This window comes from Vulpes vulpes, chromosome 4, assembly GCF_048418805.1.
Source record: "Vulpes vulpes isolate BD-2025 chromosome 4, VulVul3, whole genome shotgun sequence".
NCBI classification, from domain to species: domain Eukaryota; kingdom Metazoa; phylum Chordata; class Mammalia; order Carnivora; family Canidae; genus Vulpes; species Vulpes vulpes.
In genome coordinates, this window is record NC_132783.1 from 131895793 (window position 1) to 131910520 (window position 14728).

Sequence of the window (14728 nt, forward strand, 5' to 3'; positions counted from 1 at the left end):
CCCACCCTGCTTTCCCCATCTAGCCATTTCTTTTACAAAACACATGCAGCCCTGGTCTGTAGAGCTGCCCGGGCAGCATCTGACCTTGCCTAAAAATTATGATTTACAGCATGTTGATCTAGAGCGTTGTGAGGCAATGCCCAAAAAAGCAGAGAAGTCTCAATAAAAAGGTTATTCTAGAACTTTCTCAGCCAGTGGGCCAAATCCCATCCCCAAGCCAGGAGGAGATCATCGGATTGCCAAGACAGAGAAGCCTCCCAGGGCTGTATAGACCGAATGCAGCCGGATTTGCGAGAGCCAAGTGTCTGAGATCCCCAACACACGTGGGACCGGCAGCTGCGGTAACCCTTAACCCTCCCTGGCTCTCCCGACTCTGTGCCTGCTCAGGGCCCTGGGTGCTGCTCACTCGGGGTAGTTGCTGTTGTCTCCCCCGCTCCCACCCGCCCGCCACGGAAGGAGGAATCCTTGCACCGCCCATCACAGACCGTCTGCAAGTCAAGATGATCCTCAGATGCTCTTGGATTCACTGCATTTCTCTCTCCCGCTGGCGTGGGACTTTGCTGACCCTCTCTGGGCTTCAGTAGCAGCACCTGTTAATGGGGGAGGGGGGCAGGAGGTAACAGTCTGTGCCACTCAGGGGCTGCCGTGACAGCTAACTGAAATGCAAGTGATGACATTAGTATCCTGGGATTTCTCCCTATTTACCACCTGAGCATCTTTAACCCAGGGACATGCCCATGGAAGCAAACATCTAAAAGTTCAGATTTTCCTGTCTGCTGCTCATAATACTTTGCAAAAGCTTCTGGAAGTAGCCTCCCTCCTGCCCTCATCACCACAGCTATATCTCCCCATGACAACATCCACATCTCCTACATCCCAAAAGGAGGTCGATTTTCTACGTGTGCACTTGCAGTTTTTGTTCTGTGAGACCTCTGAGTGATTTCATGCGTGTTCAGGATGATTCGATGACTACCTATCATGTTCCAGGAATGAGACAAGCTCAGGGACCCATGATCCAGCATCTTAACTCCTCCTTCCCAACGCTGTTATAGCAAAGACGGTGTGCGGAATTCCTTCTGCTTTATATGCTGAAGATCAAATGTGAATCTGGTATTTTATGTCAAAATCACCTAAATTTATTTCCGTCCCTACTCTTATCTCAGTGCTAAGGATTCATTACCTGTCTGAGTGTATGTTATACAATTATTATATTATTTTGCATAATAAAAAAATGAAATGCAAGTGATGAGAACACTTAGCACCGTGTCTGGCCCACAGCTAGTGCTCCAGACAGGGTGGGCATGGTTATACCCACTGGGAGCCTTTAGCAATTCGGTTTAAATTGAATGACCCAAGGGGTTGGATGGGGCAGGTGGTTTAGAATGTGCAGCCTGGGGAGAGGGAGGCATTTGGAAGGAATCCTGGAAGAGCAACTAGAATGTCCCCAAAGAACAGCATACTGGCTTCCTCACAGTAGCCGTTACTAAACCAAAAGCCCCGATATAAGAGAGCACTTGATGGGGACGCCTGGGTGGCTCAGCGGTTGAGCATCTGCCTTCGGCCCTGGAGTGATCCTGGAGTCCCGGGATCGAGTCCCACATCGGGCTCCCTGCATGGAGCCTGCTTCTCCCTCTGCCTGTATCTCTCATGAATAAATAAATAAAATCTTTCAGAGAGAGAGAGAGAGCACTTGATGGTGCCAAGGTGCCCCAAATCTCTGTTGTCACTGAGATTTCCATTTGCAAGTATGTGTCAGAGGAAGTGGTGGCAGGTGGAGAGAGCCTTCTGGAAGCTGTCCATGAGGTGGTGTCCAGCTAGCACACAGGGAACCACCTCTGGCCCGGAGGGACGGGCGAAGGCTGGTGTTCTCAGGGCTCGTCAGACAACACCCAGCCGTTTCAAATGTCTCAAAATGGGCTGCCTTGGCCACTCCATGTTCTTCCCTTGATTTATAAAAATCCTGAGATTTGAAACAAAATGTATGCCATACGTTTCCAAGAAGTTACACTTAGTTCATCAAATTTGTTGTTTTCTGAGAGCTCTTTGGAATCCAACAAGACGAGTGAACCTTTTTCAAATGTCTTCAAAACTGTTTTTTTTTCCCTTAGAAGAACATTTAGAGGCTTTGAAATTTGTTCCAAGGGTAAAAATAATAGTATTAATAATAAATTGCCCCAAACTCTCAAGCCCTGCAGGTTTCAAATTGACTTAATTCTCCCAAACCAAGGAACTTGAATTATTACTGGGGTTTGTCATTTCTTGAAAGAGGAGAAAGCAAAAGCGTGCTTGCTGGAGTTCCCTGTGTGGTTCGCAGGTATGCCCACAGCCCAGCAAACTTCTTCCCTAGCCTACACGTGGAGAGGAAGCTCCACCCAACCGCCCCAACCCCCCCACCTCCAGGACTTGACATCAGTGAGGCCCGATTGAAGTCGTCCTGAGGGTACTTACCCAGTGTGTTGACTTTTCAGCCTGGCTTATTTTTGGCTAACGGATCAAAGTCCTCCCAGAAGGGATCTCTGGTAGGGCATGCAATCTGTGTCACATGAAACGGGTGATATATTGTTAGGCGAGCGCAGGGTGGAAAGAGAACAGTTTTTCTTTGAGGTCTGCCTGGGAGAGGGGAGCCAGAGCGGCTGCCCCGTGGCTGCCCTTGAACGTTGTCATCTGATGACCTCTGGTGGCAGACTTTCTCCTCGCATGTGTGCATGGATGCTTCTGAGCCAAGCCATCCAACCAAGTTACATTTTCCTACATTCCTTTCCTCCTCTTTTGTCATTCACATTAAGCAAGGAGCAAGGATCTGTTGCAAACACCCAGAAGACAGTGGTGCATGTGCCTGGCCAGACAGTCACTTCACAAAAGTCGCCTGGTGCCTTCTCTTCCAGTGAACGTCTGATACATTTCCCGTAGAGAGAGAAAGGAGCCAAAATGAAGGAAAGTGTGGCATCCAGAACTGTTTTCATTTTGCTACTTTTTCTCACCACCAGTCTCCTGAATGGTAAGTAAAGAGACTGTCCTGCTCTCTTTAATACCCTGGGGTGTTTCTCGAGACGGTGACGAGTCCACATAGTCCTCTTGTGCTGCAGTTACAGGACATGAAAATGTCATTCGCTGCTATTATTTGCAATATTTTGGGCATTGAAATTAATGCAAAAGTGAGTGCAAAAGAATGAATGCAGTGAATGCAAAAGTGTATCCCGGAGCTCTGCCTTCTGGCCTCACCCGGGGAGCGCAGGGAAGCAGCTGTCTGAATGACCAGACCCGGAGGCTTGGTCCCCCTTCTGTCGGCTTCCTGCTATGCGTGACCTTGAGCCAATCACCTAATCTCTCTGGCTTTCCACATTTTCAAAGGGAGCATAACGATGCTCCCTGCACCTCCCATGAAAGAACGTGCACGGAAAATCTTGGAAACACTGTAAAGAGATAAAGGGGATTGCTGTTGTGTGGTGGGAAGTGTAAAGCTAACTGTAGCATCTGTGCTAATGGGAGAAACGACGTTCAGGGCTGGGGTGTGCATGCTGGTGTGTGATTATTTCTGAGGGCCCACCTCTGTGTACTTTGGAGTGGGAGAACTTTTGTGTGTACTTCTGCGTGTATTTGCTTCCCTGTGTGTATCTGCTTGCAAAGGCTCCTCTGCGTACACCAGCGTGAGTACACATGTGTGTGTGCACCACCACGTATGTGTGTATTCCCACGTGTGCTTGCGTGTACCTCTATGTGTATGCAGCTGCATCTACGGGGAGGGGGGCTGTGCGTGTGTGCGTTCGTGAGCCCGGCTCTATGTGGACATACGTGTGCGCCCGTGTGGACCTAGGTGTTGTCCCCCCCCCCCGTGTGCATTTTATAAGGAGAGGGAGACAGTCCATTAATTTTCACGGTCTCCGCTAAAGTGACTGAAGGGAACATATGACTAATTGTAATGTCACAACTGCGCCCTCCTCTCTTGAGGTTCCTAGAGGTGCTGTGAATAACCGGTGACATGTGAAAGAGAAAAGCCTCCAGAGAGAGCGAGCAGAGCTCCAGTATAATCCATGGGGAAACCTGACGTACTCACATAATCAACAGTTGCCTTAACTGGCTTCTGAGTGTGCTCACCATTGAGCCCTAGGGTTCGGGGGTGTTTTTAATAAACTTTGCATCTTGCCCCACACGCTCGTCCCAGGCCACAACAAAACACAACAAACAAATCACTTCAATCTGGTGAGAGTGTCCTCAAGAAATTTTCCCTGGAGAAAGAGGAATGTTAGGAATACTGGCCAACCCAACCCCGGGCTGGCTGGCATGGAGTTTTAAGGTTTCCTGTGATTCTTTAGAGAGTTTTCAGTGGGCCTGGGGGTGGGAGCTAGAGGGTGGCTGAGCCGCCTCTGACACCATCGGCCCCGGTGTCCTCGGGCCCAGCCTGGGCGCTGGGTCATATCGTTCCATGGACTCCTGCGTCCTGGCCAGTTCTGGCTGGTGCCCCTTCTTGCCCTGCGTGTTCTCCTCCAAACTTGCTCTCTCTGATCTGGTGCCCGCAGAGAAGTTCTGACCTAGGAGCCAGCATCGGGGTGGGGGTGGGGGGTGAGAGGAGTATAAGAGAAGACAGAGGGAACCCCCACCACATGAGTTCCTGAGACCCACACCTCTTGAAACCTCTCCTCTCTGCGGCTGACTCTCCCAGCTGGGCACTGGGGCATCTGGCTGGACAACAGGAAGGTCGCCCGGGCTTCTGTGGACGTGGACGGGCTTGAGGGGCTCCCGGCCCAGCAGCCCAAGGCAGACTCCCAAGGCCACTCTTTTCCTCTTTGGCCCTGACAGACGAGGAGGAGGAGAGGGGGCCAGCTCACCAAGGGCTTTGGGGATTAAGCAACTGAAAATTCAACGCCATCCTCCTGACCTTGTATTTCCCACGTCACCTCATTCAGCCCTTCTAGCTTCCAACTGCGATTAGATACGGCTCTTGGGTCATCATGGCAGCTGGTGACCAGGAGAGCAGCCCCCCACTCCCTCACCTCGTACCATGCCTCCGAGCCCAAAAAGAGCCACGGGACTACAAGAGGACCTTTGCTGCCTCACCACAGAAAGACCTGAGGGGGAAAGGGGGGACTATAAGACAACAGGGACTGAAAAACAAGACTTGGGAATGGGGGCAGGAGAATGAGGAGTTAGACAGTGAGCCTGGGTCAGAGGTCAAAGTCAAATGGAAACAAGGAAATGCGGAGGGAAACAGGAAGGAAAGGAGAAGATGAGGGAGGGGAGGAGAGCAGCTGAAGGCGGAGTGTAGGTGATGATGGGCAAGAACAGAAGTTTCCAGATTGAGTTAATTGTGTGGCAATGGTGTGAGCAGATGGAGAAGTGCCAGAGAGCCCCGTGTCAGCCAAGTGTCTGTGGGATGCTTGTGCCCGGGACAGAATTCTTTTCACGGTCACCCTTACACCATGGGAAGCTGTCAGCTGCATGGACTCTGGGATTGCAGAAGGGCCACATGCTCTTCAGTCCACATGCATCCGCCTCACTCTTGACGTATGTGCTCTGTTGCAATTTTATAGTCACCCATCCTAGCTGGTTGCCATCTCCACCCCACAGGGGACACACACACACACACAATTCTCTCTTTCAGTCCCGCCAACATCAGGCAGCCCCCAGAGGAATGTTGCCGGATGCTGACCCTGGCATTTCAGAGCACCCCACCCCCAAGCCCCTGCACCCCATGCCTCATCGCTCACCTGGTCTTATCAGTCTGCTTCTGTCACCAGCAGGATGGTCCAGTGGTTGAATGCACCGTAATCTTAAGTGGCTTCTGGCTTTTTCTAGGACAATCACCTCCTGGAAAACCTGAGATCCTTAAATGTCGCTCTCCTGAGAAGGAGACATTCACCTGCTGGTGGAAGCCTGGGGATGATGGAGGACTTCCCACTAATTACACGCTGACTTACCACAAGGAAGGGTAAAAAGTTCTCTTCTCTCCTATCAAGCCCCACACGACTGCTCTCAGTCTCCAGGCCCAAAGTTAGAATTACCTCCCTTCCCTGGATTGGCACGAGTAAGGCCCCTGCCACCGGAGAAAAGAACATCACTGCCCATGTCTACATTTTCCTGGTAATGTCCTGGAGGAGCTCTCTCCATGAACATGAGCTCAGCCGCCACCCCAGCAATACAATACTACATTACCCCCAGTGTCTGTCCCAAGCTCAGGTTGTGGCCCAAGGTCACATATGAATCTTTCCTTAATGCTAGTTAATTTTAGATGCCTATCTGTAAACCTTGTGCCATTTATAATTTTTTAATAATTTTTACTTTTGCAATATCAGAGGAGTATCGTGCAATCCTTAACCACGGTAAGTTAGGTTTTCAAACTTGTTTCATGACCAAGAAAGTAAAGAGCCCTATAAGCGAAGGAAAGTAAGGATTTTTCCTTAGCATTTGCCAATCCACGATCTCTGATCTTCCAGAAGGCATATTTGGAGCTAAGGTTGCTGTGAGGGCTAAACAAGGTCACCTCTGTGTGAGAATTTTGTTTTACTCACAATGAAATCATCCTGGAAAGCCCAGGAGGGCTGTATCCTTCCCCAGTGAAGAAAACAGTTGCTGGTTGTGACAGCTGGCCCACATCCCAAGGATTGCACATTGTTGTACACAAAGCTGTCATCCCTTCTGGGACCCAAAGGAGTATCATGTAAATAGATTTCAGGAACTCAGACTGGCAACCAAAATAAAATAAGCCTTCACACTTCATGGTGTGTCTTGCGTGGAGACCCTGAAGTCTAAATGTAAGCAGCCTAATGAGCCACCTGGTCCTGAAATATCTCCTTCCTTAGTCATGTTACTCTGTTGCTGACTTAGTGCAATTGGAAATATGCTGATGGCAATTTTTACCCTCTTTCATCTTTTTTTTAATGAAACATAATTCAACACATATGTGCAATAAATGCTGCATTGTGCATGGCCCCTGGTGTGTGTATACAGGGGAGAGTCACAGTTCCTGAGATGACCAGTGGCAAGTCCCTGGGTCGGCAATACCATGGCCATTGAGAGCTTTAATGTTTATTGGCAGGGGGCATATATGACAAAGCCCACAAAAACCTGTTGAAGAGAAGTTCTTATGAGAAGCAGAGTCATTGAGGACCTAAAGTAACCCTTCCACCATCTCCAGCACCCTTCTTCCCTGTCTCACCCCCAGCTGACACAGGCAGGACACAGAAGTGTGGGGAGCTGTTCCTCAGCTCTGGTTCTTGCATGTGGAAGGTCTAATCTCCAAAACCAGTGTCATTGATCTATTCAGGAAAAGACTAAACTCTTTTTACTACTTTCTTATTCACTGCTAATCTGTTACTCATTGCAGAGAGACACTCACACATGAATGCCCAGACTACATAACAGGTGGCCCCAACTCCTGTTACTTCAACAAGAAGCACACATCCATATGGACAATGTACATCATCACAATAAATGCCACAAACCAGATGGGAAGCAGTTCCTCGGATCCACGTTATGTCGATGTGACTTACATAGGTAAGAAGAAGGGTGACGAGGAAGGAAAGGGATTTGTTACTCCAGTATTGATTTGCCAATAGTCAACCTCAGTGTGAGTCTTCTTGGCTTTTGGATGCATCCCCAAAAAGAAAGATAAGAAAATGTTCGATATCCTTCTCAACTGAATTTTTCAAACCAGTTCTTATCAAGTCATTCATAGCAGTAGGACTGGCACTTGGGATCCTTGTGTTTCTGTGCTTTCCCTTGACCCTTCTCATTCTCTTGGATCCAGGACTGTCCTATTTATGGGCCTCTTATCACTCCTTCCCTCCAGGCCTCCTCCTACAACCAGAGTCCCCTTCTCCCCTCCTTTCTCTCTCCTGATGGAAGACAGAGCTGCTCCATGGAATAGCAGCTCTTAGAAGGTGTCCATTTGCTTCTACACCCACAGGAATTGCCCCAACTGATTTGCCCCAGATTCAGTTCTCAATATACATGTGCTTCTTAGCAACTGGAGCTATTATTTTAAAAATAAATAATTTGGGAAGTAAATACTACTATTTGAACAGCAGGCTGATGGCCAAGATCACAGGCACAATGTTTGGAGTAGTCATTAGCAAAGTAAAACCAAGGCAACCTGAATGCTGCTTCTGGCTTTGCATGATCAACAGTCAGCTGCAAGGCAATTTGGCATAACCTTAGTGGCCTGGATGGTTAGCAGGGGTGACAAAGGGAATCTTAGGACAAGAGATGGCTTGGCCAGGCCTGGGCTCAGCCCTCATCTTGGGTAATAATCTGGGAACTAGCTAATTAGGTTCATGGTTACCCAACTCTTCCAGATTTACCTAACACCACTCAATAAGGAAAATAAGATTAAGATTCTCAAATGTTCACTTGCATATTATCTCAATAGCATGTTATATCAGTGGTTTATTCTTAAAAACTAGAAGAGCTTCCAGCACCAACCAATACACACTTGAATATTTTCTCTTGCAGCAAATAACTGGAATGAGCGTAGGGGTGGGAACTGAATTTGATCTTAGGTTAAGAAACTCAGAAAGGCAACCCCACTGGCAAGTAGAAATCGAATAAATTTTACTTCATATAAATTATTTACGATACAAAGTCTTTAAGATGCTAAATGCCAAATAATTCCTTTGTGTGGGCTCTCTCTTACATATTTAGCATTTGAGGGCAAAACAGCAAAAGCAAAAGTTCCGAAACGAGCCATTGCTACAGTGAATGTATTCATTAAAAATGGAATCACTAAAGAGTAGCACATTTAAAAAGTGAAATCAGTGAAGGCATCAATTTCACATGGGCCCTGGAAAACAAATTCTCTGGTGAAAAAGTGTTGGCCATGTTTTCCAAAATACTGAAATAAGGGTTTATGGAACCCTCATATCACCCTACAGCATCCAGTGTTGGTGACAGGCCATAGAAGTTCATTTAAAAATCAGTGTTGGGAGCCTGGGTGGCTCAGTCAGTTGAGTGTCTGACTCTTGATTTCAGCTCAGGTCATAATCTCAGGGTCATGAGATCAAGCCCCACATCTGGCTCTGCACTGGGTGTGGAGCCTGCTTGGGATTCTCTTAAAGTTTATTTTTTTAAAGTGAGTATTAACCATGGTACATTTTCTTTTATTTGCTGTTCTTTCTCCAGTTCCTTTAGGTGGGAGGTTAGCTTCTGCATTTGGGTTTTTTCCAATTATTTTAGGGATGCTTGTATTGTGATGTATTTCCCTCTCAGGACTGCTTTTACTGTATCCCAAAGATTTTGAACAGTTGTATCTTCATTTTCATTAGTTTCCATGGATCTTTTTCATTCTTCCTGGTTGACCCTTTCATCTTGTTGTAGGATGCTCTTTAACCTCCATGTGTTTGAGTTTCTTCCAAATGTCTCCCTGTGATTGAGTTCTAGTTTCTGAAAAAGCATTGTGGTCTGAAAATAATCTTTTGGTATTGGTTGAGACCTGATCTGTAACCTATTATGTGGTCTATTCTGGAGAAAGTTCCATGTGCACTTGAGAAGAATGTGTATTCAGTTGTGTTTGGATGTAAAGTTCTGTAAATACCTGTGAAATCCATCTGGTCCAGGTTATCATTTAAAGCTCTCATTTCTTTGGAGATGTTGTGCTTAGAATATCTGTCATTTACAGAAAGCGCCGTGTTGAAGTCTCCCAGTATAAGTGTATTATTATCTAAGTATGTCAACGTTGGTTATTAATTGATTGATATACTTGGCAGCTCCCACATTAGGGGCATAAATATTCATGACTGTTAGGTCCTCTTGTTGGATAGACCCTTTAAGTATGATATAATGTCCCTCTTCATCTCTTACTACAGTCTTTGGGATAAACTTTAATTTATCCGATATGATGAGGATTGCTGCCCCTGCTTTCTTCTGAGGACCATTTGAATGGTAAATGGTTCTCCCACCTTTCATTTTCAGGATGTAGGTGTCCTTAGGTCTAAAATGAGTCTCTTGTAGACAGCAAATAGATGGGTCTTGCTTTTTTATCCGGTCTGAAACCCTGCGTCTTTTGATGGGATCATTGAGCCCATTCACGTTCAGAGTAATTATTGAAAGATTTGGATTTAGTGCCATCATAATACCTATCCATAATCCCTGTTTCTGTGGATTATTTCTTTGGGCTTCCTCTTTCTTTTACAGAGTCCCCCTTAATATTTCTTGCAGAGCTGGTTTGGTGGTCACATATTCTTTCAGCTTCTGCCTATCCTGGAAGCTGTTTATCTCTCCTTCTCTTCTGAATGAGAGCCTTGCTGGATGAAATATTCTTGGCTGCAAGTTCTTCTCATTTAGGACCCTGAACATATCCTGCCAGCCCTTTCTGGCCTGCCAGGTCTCTGTGGAGAGGTCTGCTGTTAACCTAATACTTCTTCCCATATAAGTTAGGGATCGCTTGTCTCTTGCTACTTTAAGGATTTTCTCTTTATCTTTGGAATTTGTAAATTTCGCTACTAAATGTCGAGACGCTGAAAAGTTTGTATTGATTTGGGGGCAATCTCTCTGTCTCCTGGATCTGAATGCCTGTTTCCCTCCCCAAATTGGAAATTCTCAGCTATGGTTTGTTCAAATACACTTTCTGGCCCTCTGGCCCTCTTGGCGCTCTCTGGAACCCCAATTATATGTAAATTCTTCCTTCTGAGGCTGTCATTTATTATTATTAAGGTTATTTCCCTTAACTTTTCCTCATGGTCTTTTCATTGTTTTTCTCTTTTTTCCTCAGCTTCCTTCCTTGTCATCTACTTGTCTTCTGTCACTCACTCTTTCTTCCACCTCATTAACTCTCGTCGTTAGGACCTCCAGTTTGGATTGCATCTCATTTAATTGATTTTTAATTTCAGCCTGATTAGATCTAAATTCTGCTGTCATAAAGTCTCTTGAATCCTTTATGCTTTTTTCCAGAGCCACCAGTAGCTTTATAATTGTGCTTTGGAATTGGCTTTCTGACATCAAATTGTAATCCATATTCTGTAACTCTGTGGTAGAGAATACTGTTTCTGATTCTTTCATTTGTGGTGAGTTCTTCCTTCTAGTCATTTTTCTCAGTGCAGTGTGGCTGCATGAGCAGGCTGTGTCAAGAATATCAACCACAGCCTAAGTAAATTTCACCCTAGATGATTCTGATGAGGTCAGAGACCAGAAATTGAAAACAAAGATCAGAGTGAAATAAAACAAAAGGACCACTAAAATGAAAAACTCATTTTAAAACAAAGTAGTAAAAAATAAAAGGCCAAGAATCCCAAAGAAGAAGAGAAAAAAGAAAAAAAAGAAGAAAAAAAGAAAAAGTAAAGAGAAAAAAGAGAAGAAAAAGGGGGGGGACTGGGAGATGGTGGTGGTGACAAAGTGATCCTCTTGTTTCTGAGTATATTAAGTTCTGTATATTAGAAGATGCTCAGTCCCAAATTTATATAAACCAGAAATACTCGTAGAGGGCCCCAACATTGACCACCAAAACATAAATGAGATAAAAGAAGGGGGCAGAATGGGAATGAGGAATCTCACAGAATGAGCCAGCATGGTATACTACTTGGTTCTGGGTGTATGCTGGTCATGTTTTAGAATGTATTAACTTCCACCATTGTAGAACAGAATGAGGCAGAGAAAACCAAAAATACAAAACAAAAACATATCTAGTATATCTCCCAAAATTAAATTGAATATGTTGAAGGGAATCAAGAAGTGGAAAATATATCTAGGACCTGTAATTATAGAAATATGAAAGTCAAAAAGGAAGAATCTTAAAAATGAAGAGGTGGTAAAATATTGTAGTTAAGATGGGAAAAGAGAAAAAAATATCAGAAATGTTTATTCTGATATAAAAACGATTTGTACTGGAAAATGGGGTAGGAGGGGTATCCTCTGGTTCTAAATACTGTAAATCCCTTGACTTCCCTGGAGCTTTCCAGCACTTCTGGGTCAAGAACCGGCTCTTCCCGTCCTTCCAGCTGGTCTTCTGGGGGAGGGGCTGCTGTGCTGATTCTCAGGTGTGTGCACCTGGGGGAGCTGCCCTGCCCCTGCCAGGTGCACAGCTCAGTGGGAGCTGTTTATCCTGTGAGGCCCCTGTTCCCTGGTGGCCCTGCTCTGTCCCAGGCACAGGGTGGCACCAGGAGGAACAACCACACTGGCGGCAGCCAGCTCTCCAGCCCTGGAGTCCGCTCCTCCAGTAAGCACCTGCAGTCTCCCAGTCCACACTGGCCTGGATGCTCGGGGGGGGGGGGGGGGGGGCGGCACTGATCTGCACAGCCTGGGGGGCTCAGCAGGAGGGTCCTCGCGTCTTGGGCCCTCCCCACCTCCCCTGGGGGCGTCCAGAGCAGGAGGGTCCCCCCGGTCCTGGGCCCTCCCCACCTGTCCTTGGGAAGTGCAGGGTCGTTTCCCCCGGCGCCCTGGATCCGGGCCTGCGCCCCTGGAATCCCTCTCCCTGGAGCCCCCAAGGCAGCAGGGCGCAGCCCCTTCCCCCGGAGCCGCCGCCTGAGCTGCTCCCAGGCCCAGCCGGGCGCTCCCTCCCTTTACCGAGCTCCGCCCGCGGGTGCGGCGCGCTCCACCCCCCCACGCCCCTCCTGTTAGTGACCCCGGGAACCTGGAGGCCCCCCACCCTGCGGTCCTGCCCGAGCTCCCTGCTGGGCGCCTTTCCATCGGGAACGATCCGGGGCGGACTGTAAAGTCCCCGTGTCTCCGGGGGTCGGGGCTCTCCTGTCCCCAGCCTCCCGCCACCCCCCTTAGCCCCGCTCCTCCTGGCTGGATTCTGTTCTATTTCACTTATTTTTTATTTCATTTATATTTTATTTATTTTTATTTCATTTTATTTTATTTTTATTTATTTTTTATTTTTATTTTTTTATTTTATTTACTTCCTACCTTGTTAGAGGCGCAGACCCTTCTCTCTGCAGCGCCCGGCCGTTCCCTCGGGGCATCTCGGGCGGGATCGGTGGGCGGGAGGGTCGGTGGGGCCGGAGCGGGGACCCCTGCCCCCGCCGCGGGCCGCCTCCCACGGGGTCCGTGGCTCTCACCCCGAGCCTCAGCCAGTGACAACCTGCAGCTCGAATGACAGTGTTGGCAGATAATCTCTGAAATAGATTATGTCCTTGTTGCTACTGCCGTTGAATTACATTTAGCAATGTTGAAGGTGCTTGAAAGCAGTGATTCTTTTTTTTTTTTTTTTTTTTAGATTTTTATTTATTTATTCATGAGAGAGAGAGAGAGAGAGAGAGAGGCAGAGACACAGGCCAAGGGAGAAGCAGGCTCCATGCAGGGAGCCCGAAGTGGGACTCGACCCCAGGTCTCCAGGATGACGCCCTGGGCCGAAGGCAGGCGCTAAGTCTCTGAGCCAGAAAGCAGTGATTCTCATCGAGAGCCTATGTTGCCTCCCCCAGGACATTTAGCAATGACAGGAAACATCTCTGATTATCACCAGATCGGGAGGAGGGCCGGGGGATTACTGCCGGCAGAATGCTGCTAGGCACCCCCCAGTACTCAGGACAGCGCCCCACCCCACCAACAAAGAAGTGTCTGGCCCAAAATACAGGATGCTGAGGTTGAGAAACTTTGCTTTAAAGGATTCATTCTAACCATTTTGCTGGCAGTTTTGTACTAATAGTTTTTGAGGCATTTCTCAGTAAATAGATGATGTTTGCTTAGGAAGTACATATAAAATGATCTTTCTTAGGGATTTATTTAGTAACATGTAAGCATTAGGATTAGGGGCAAATTTCCTAAAGTTCGCTTTTTAAGGCAACCGTAGGTTATAATGCCGAATACACTACAATTATGTTCACTTCCCGCCTGGCATGGGGACTGATTTGAGGAGGTAATAGATGAATAGAGAAAATATTACTGACCAGCAGGACTGAGATTAGGGTAAGACAAGCAGACAAGCTGGTACCCAAGGCACTCTGCAGAAGGCCCTCACAGACCTGCACTTAAAGGAACCTGAGAATTAGTGTCCCCTTAATCTCTGTGTGTGTGTGTGTGTGTGTGTGTGGCATAATACACTTAACAGAAAATTCACCATATTACCCATCTTACAATGTGCAATCCAGTGGTATTAGTTCATTCACACTGTTATGCAACCACCATCACGATCCAGTTCCAGAACATTTTCATCACTCCAAATGGAAACTTCATACCCATTAACCAGTTACTCTGGATTCCCTGCTTTTTCCCAGCCCTAGAACAACCATTAGTCAGCTTTCTAATCTCTGTCTCTAGAGATTTGGTTATTCTGGATAATTCGAGTATATAGAATTATAGACTATGTGGCCTTTTATATCTGGCTTCTTTCACTTAGCATAATGCTTTCAAGATTCATCTATGTGAATCTAGTGTGTGTTAGTACTTCCTTCCCTCTTATGGCTGAATAGTGTTCTATGATATGAATATTATTTATTCATTCATCAGTTAATGGACTTTGGGGTTGTTTTCACCTATTGGCTACTGTGAATGGTGTACTATGAACACTCAGGGACAAGTTTTTGTTGAGCACTACGGTCAGTCCCTTTGGGTATCTACATAGGAGCGAAATTGATGGGTGACATGGTAATACTGTATTTAACTTTCTAAGTAACTTCCAGACTTTTTTTCTACAGTGGCTGTACCACTTAATTTTCCCATCAGCAATGAATGAGGGTTCCGGTGTCTCCAGTGCTCTCACCGACACTTGCTATTCTTCATTTTTGAATTCTAGCCATCCTAATGGGTAGGAAATGGTATCTCATTGTGGTTTTGACTTGCATTTCCCAATGATTTTTGAGCA

The 14728-nt window shown here is 46.7% G+C and overlaps 1 protein-coding gene across 6 annotated transcripts in view; it reads left to right on the top strand.

Annotated features, from left to right (window-relative positions):
• PRLR (prolactin receptor) overlaps positions 1 to 14728 on the top strand; it is a 172734-nt gene that overhangs the window by 142714 nt on the left and 15292 nt on the right. For 3 of the 6 annotated variants that reach the window (XM_072757107.1, XM_072757111.1, XM_072757108.1), the window contains 3 exons: positions 2787 to 2998; positions 5794 to 5926; positions 7322 to 7491. In XM_072757107.1, the coding sequence (XP_072613208.1) occupies positions 2929 to 2998; positions 5794 to 5926; positions 7322 to 7491 (373 nt within the window). In that variant the 5' untranslated portion in view covers positions 2787 to 2928. The remainder of the gene's footprint in view (positions 1 to 2786; positions 2999 to 5793; positions 5927 to 7321; positions 7492 to 14728) is intronic. The other 3 variants (XM_072757109.1, XM_072757112.1, XM_072757110.1) reach the window with 1 other exon arrangement.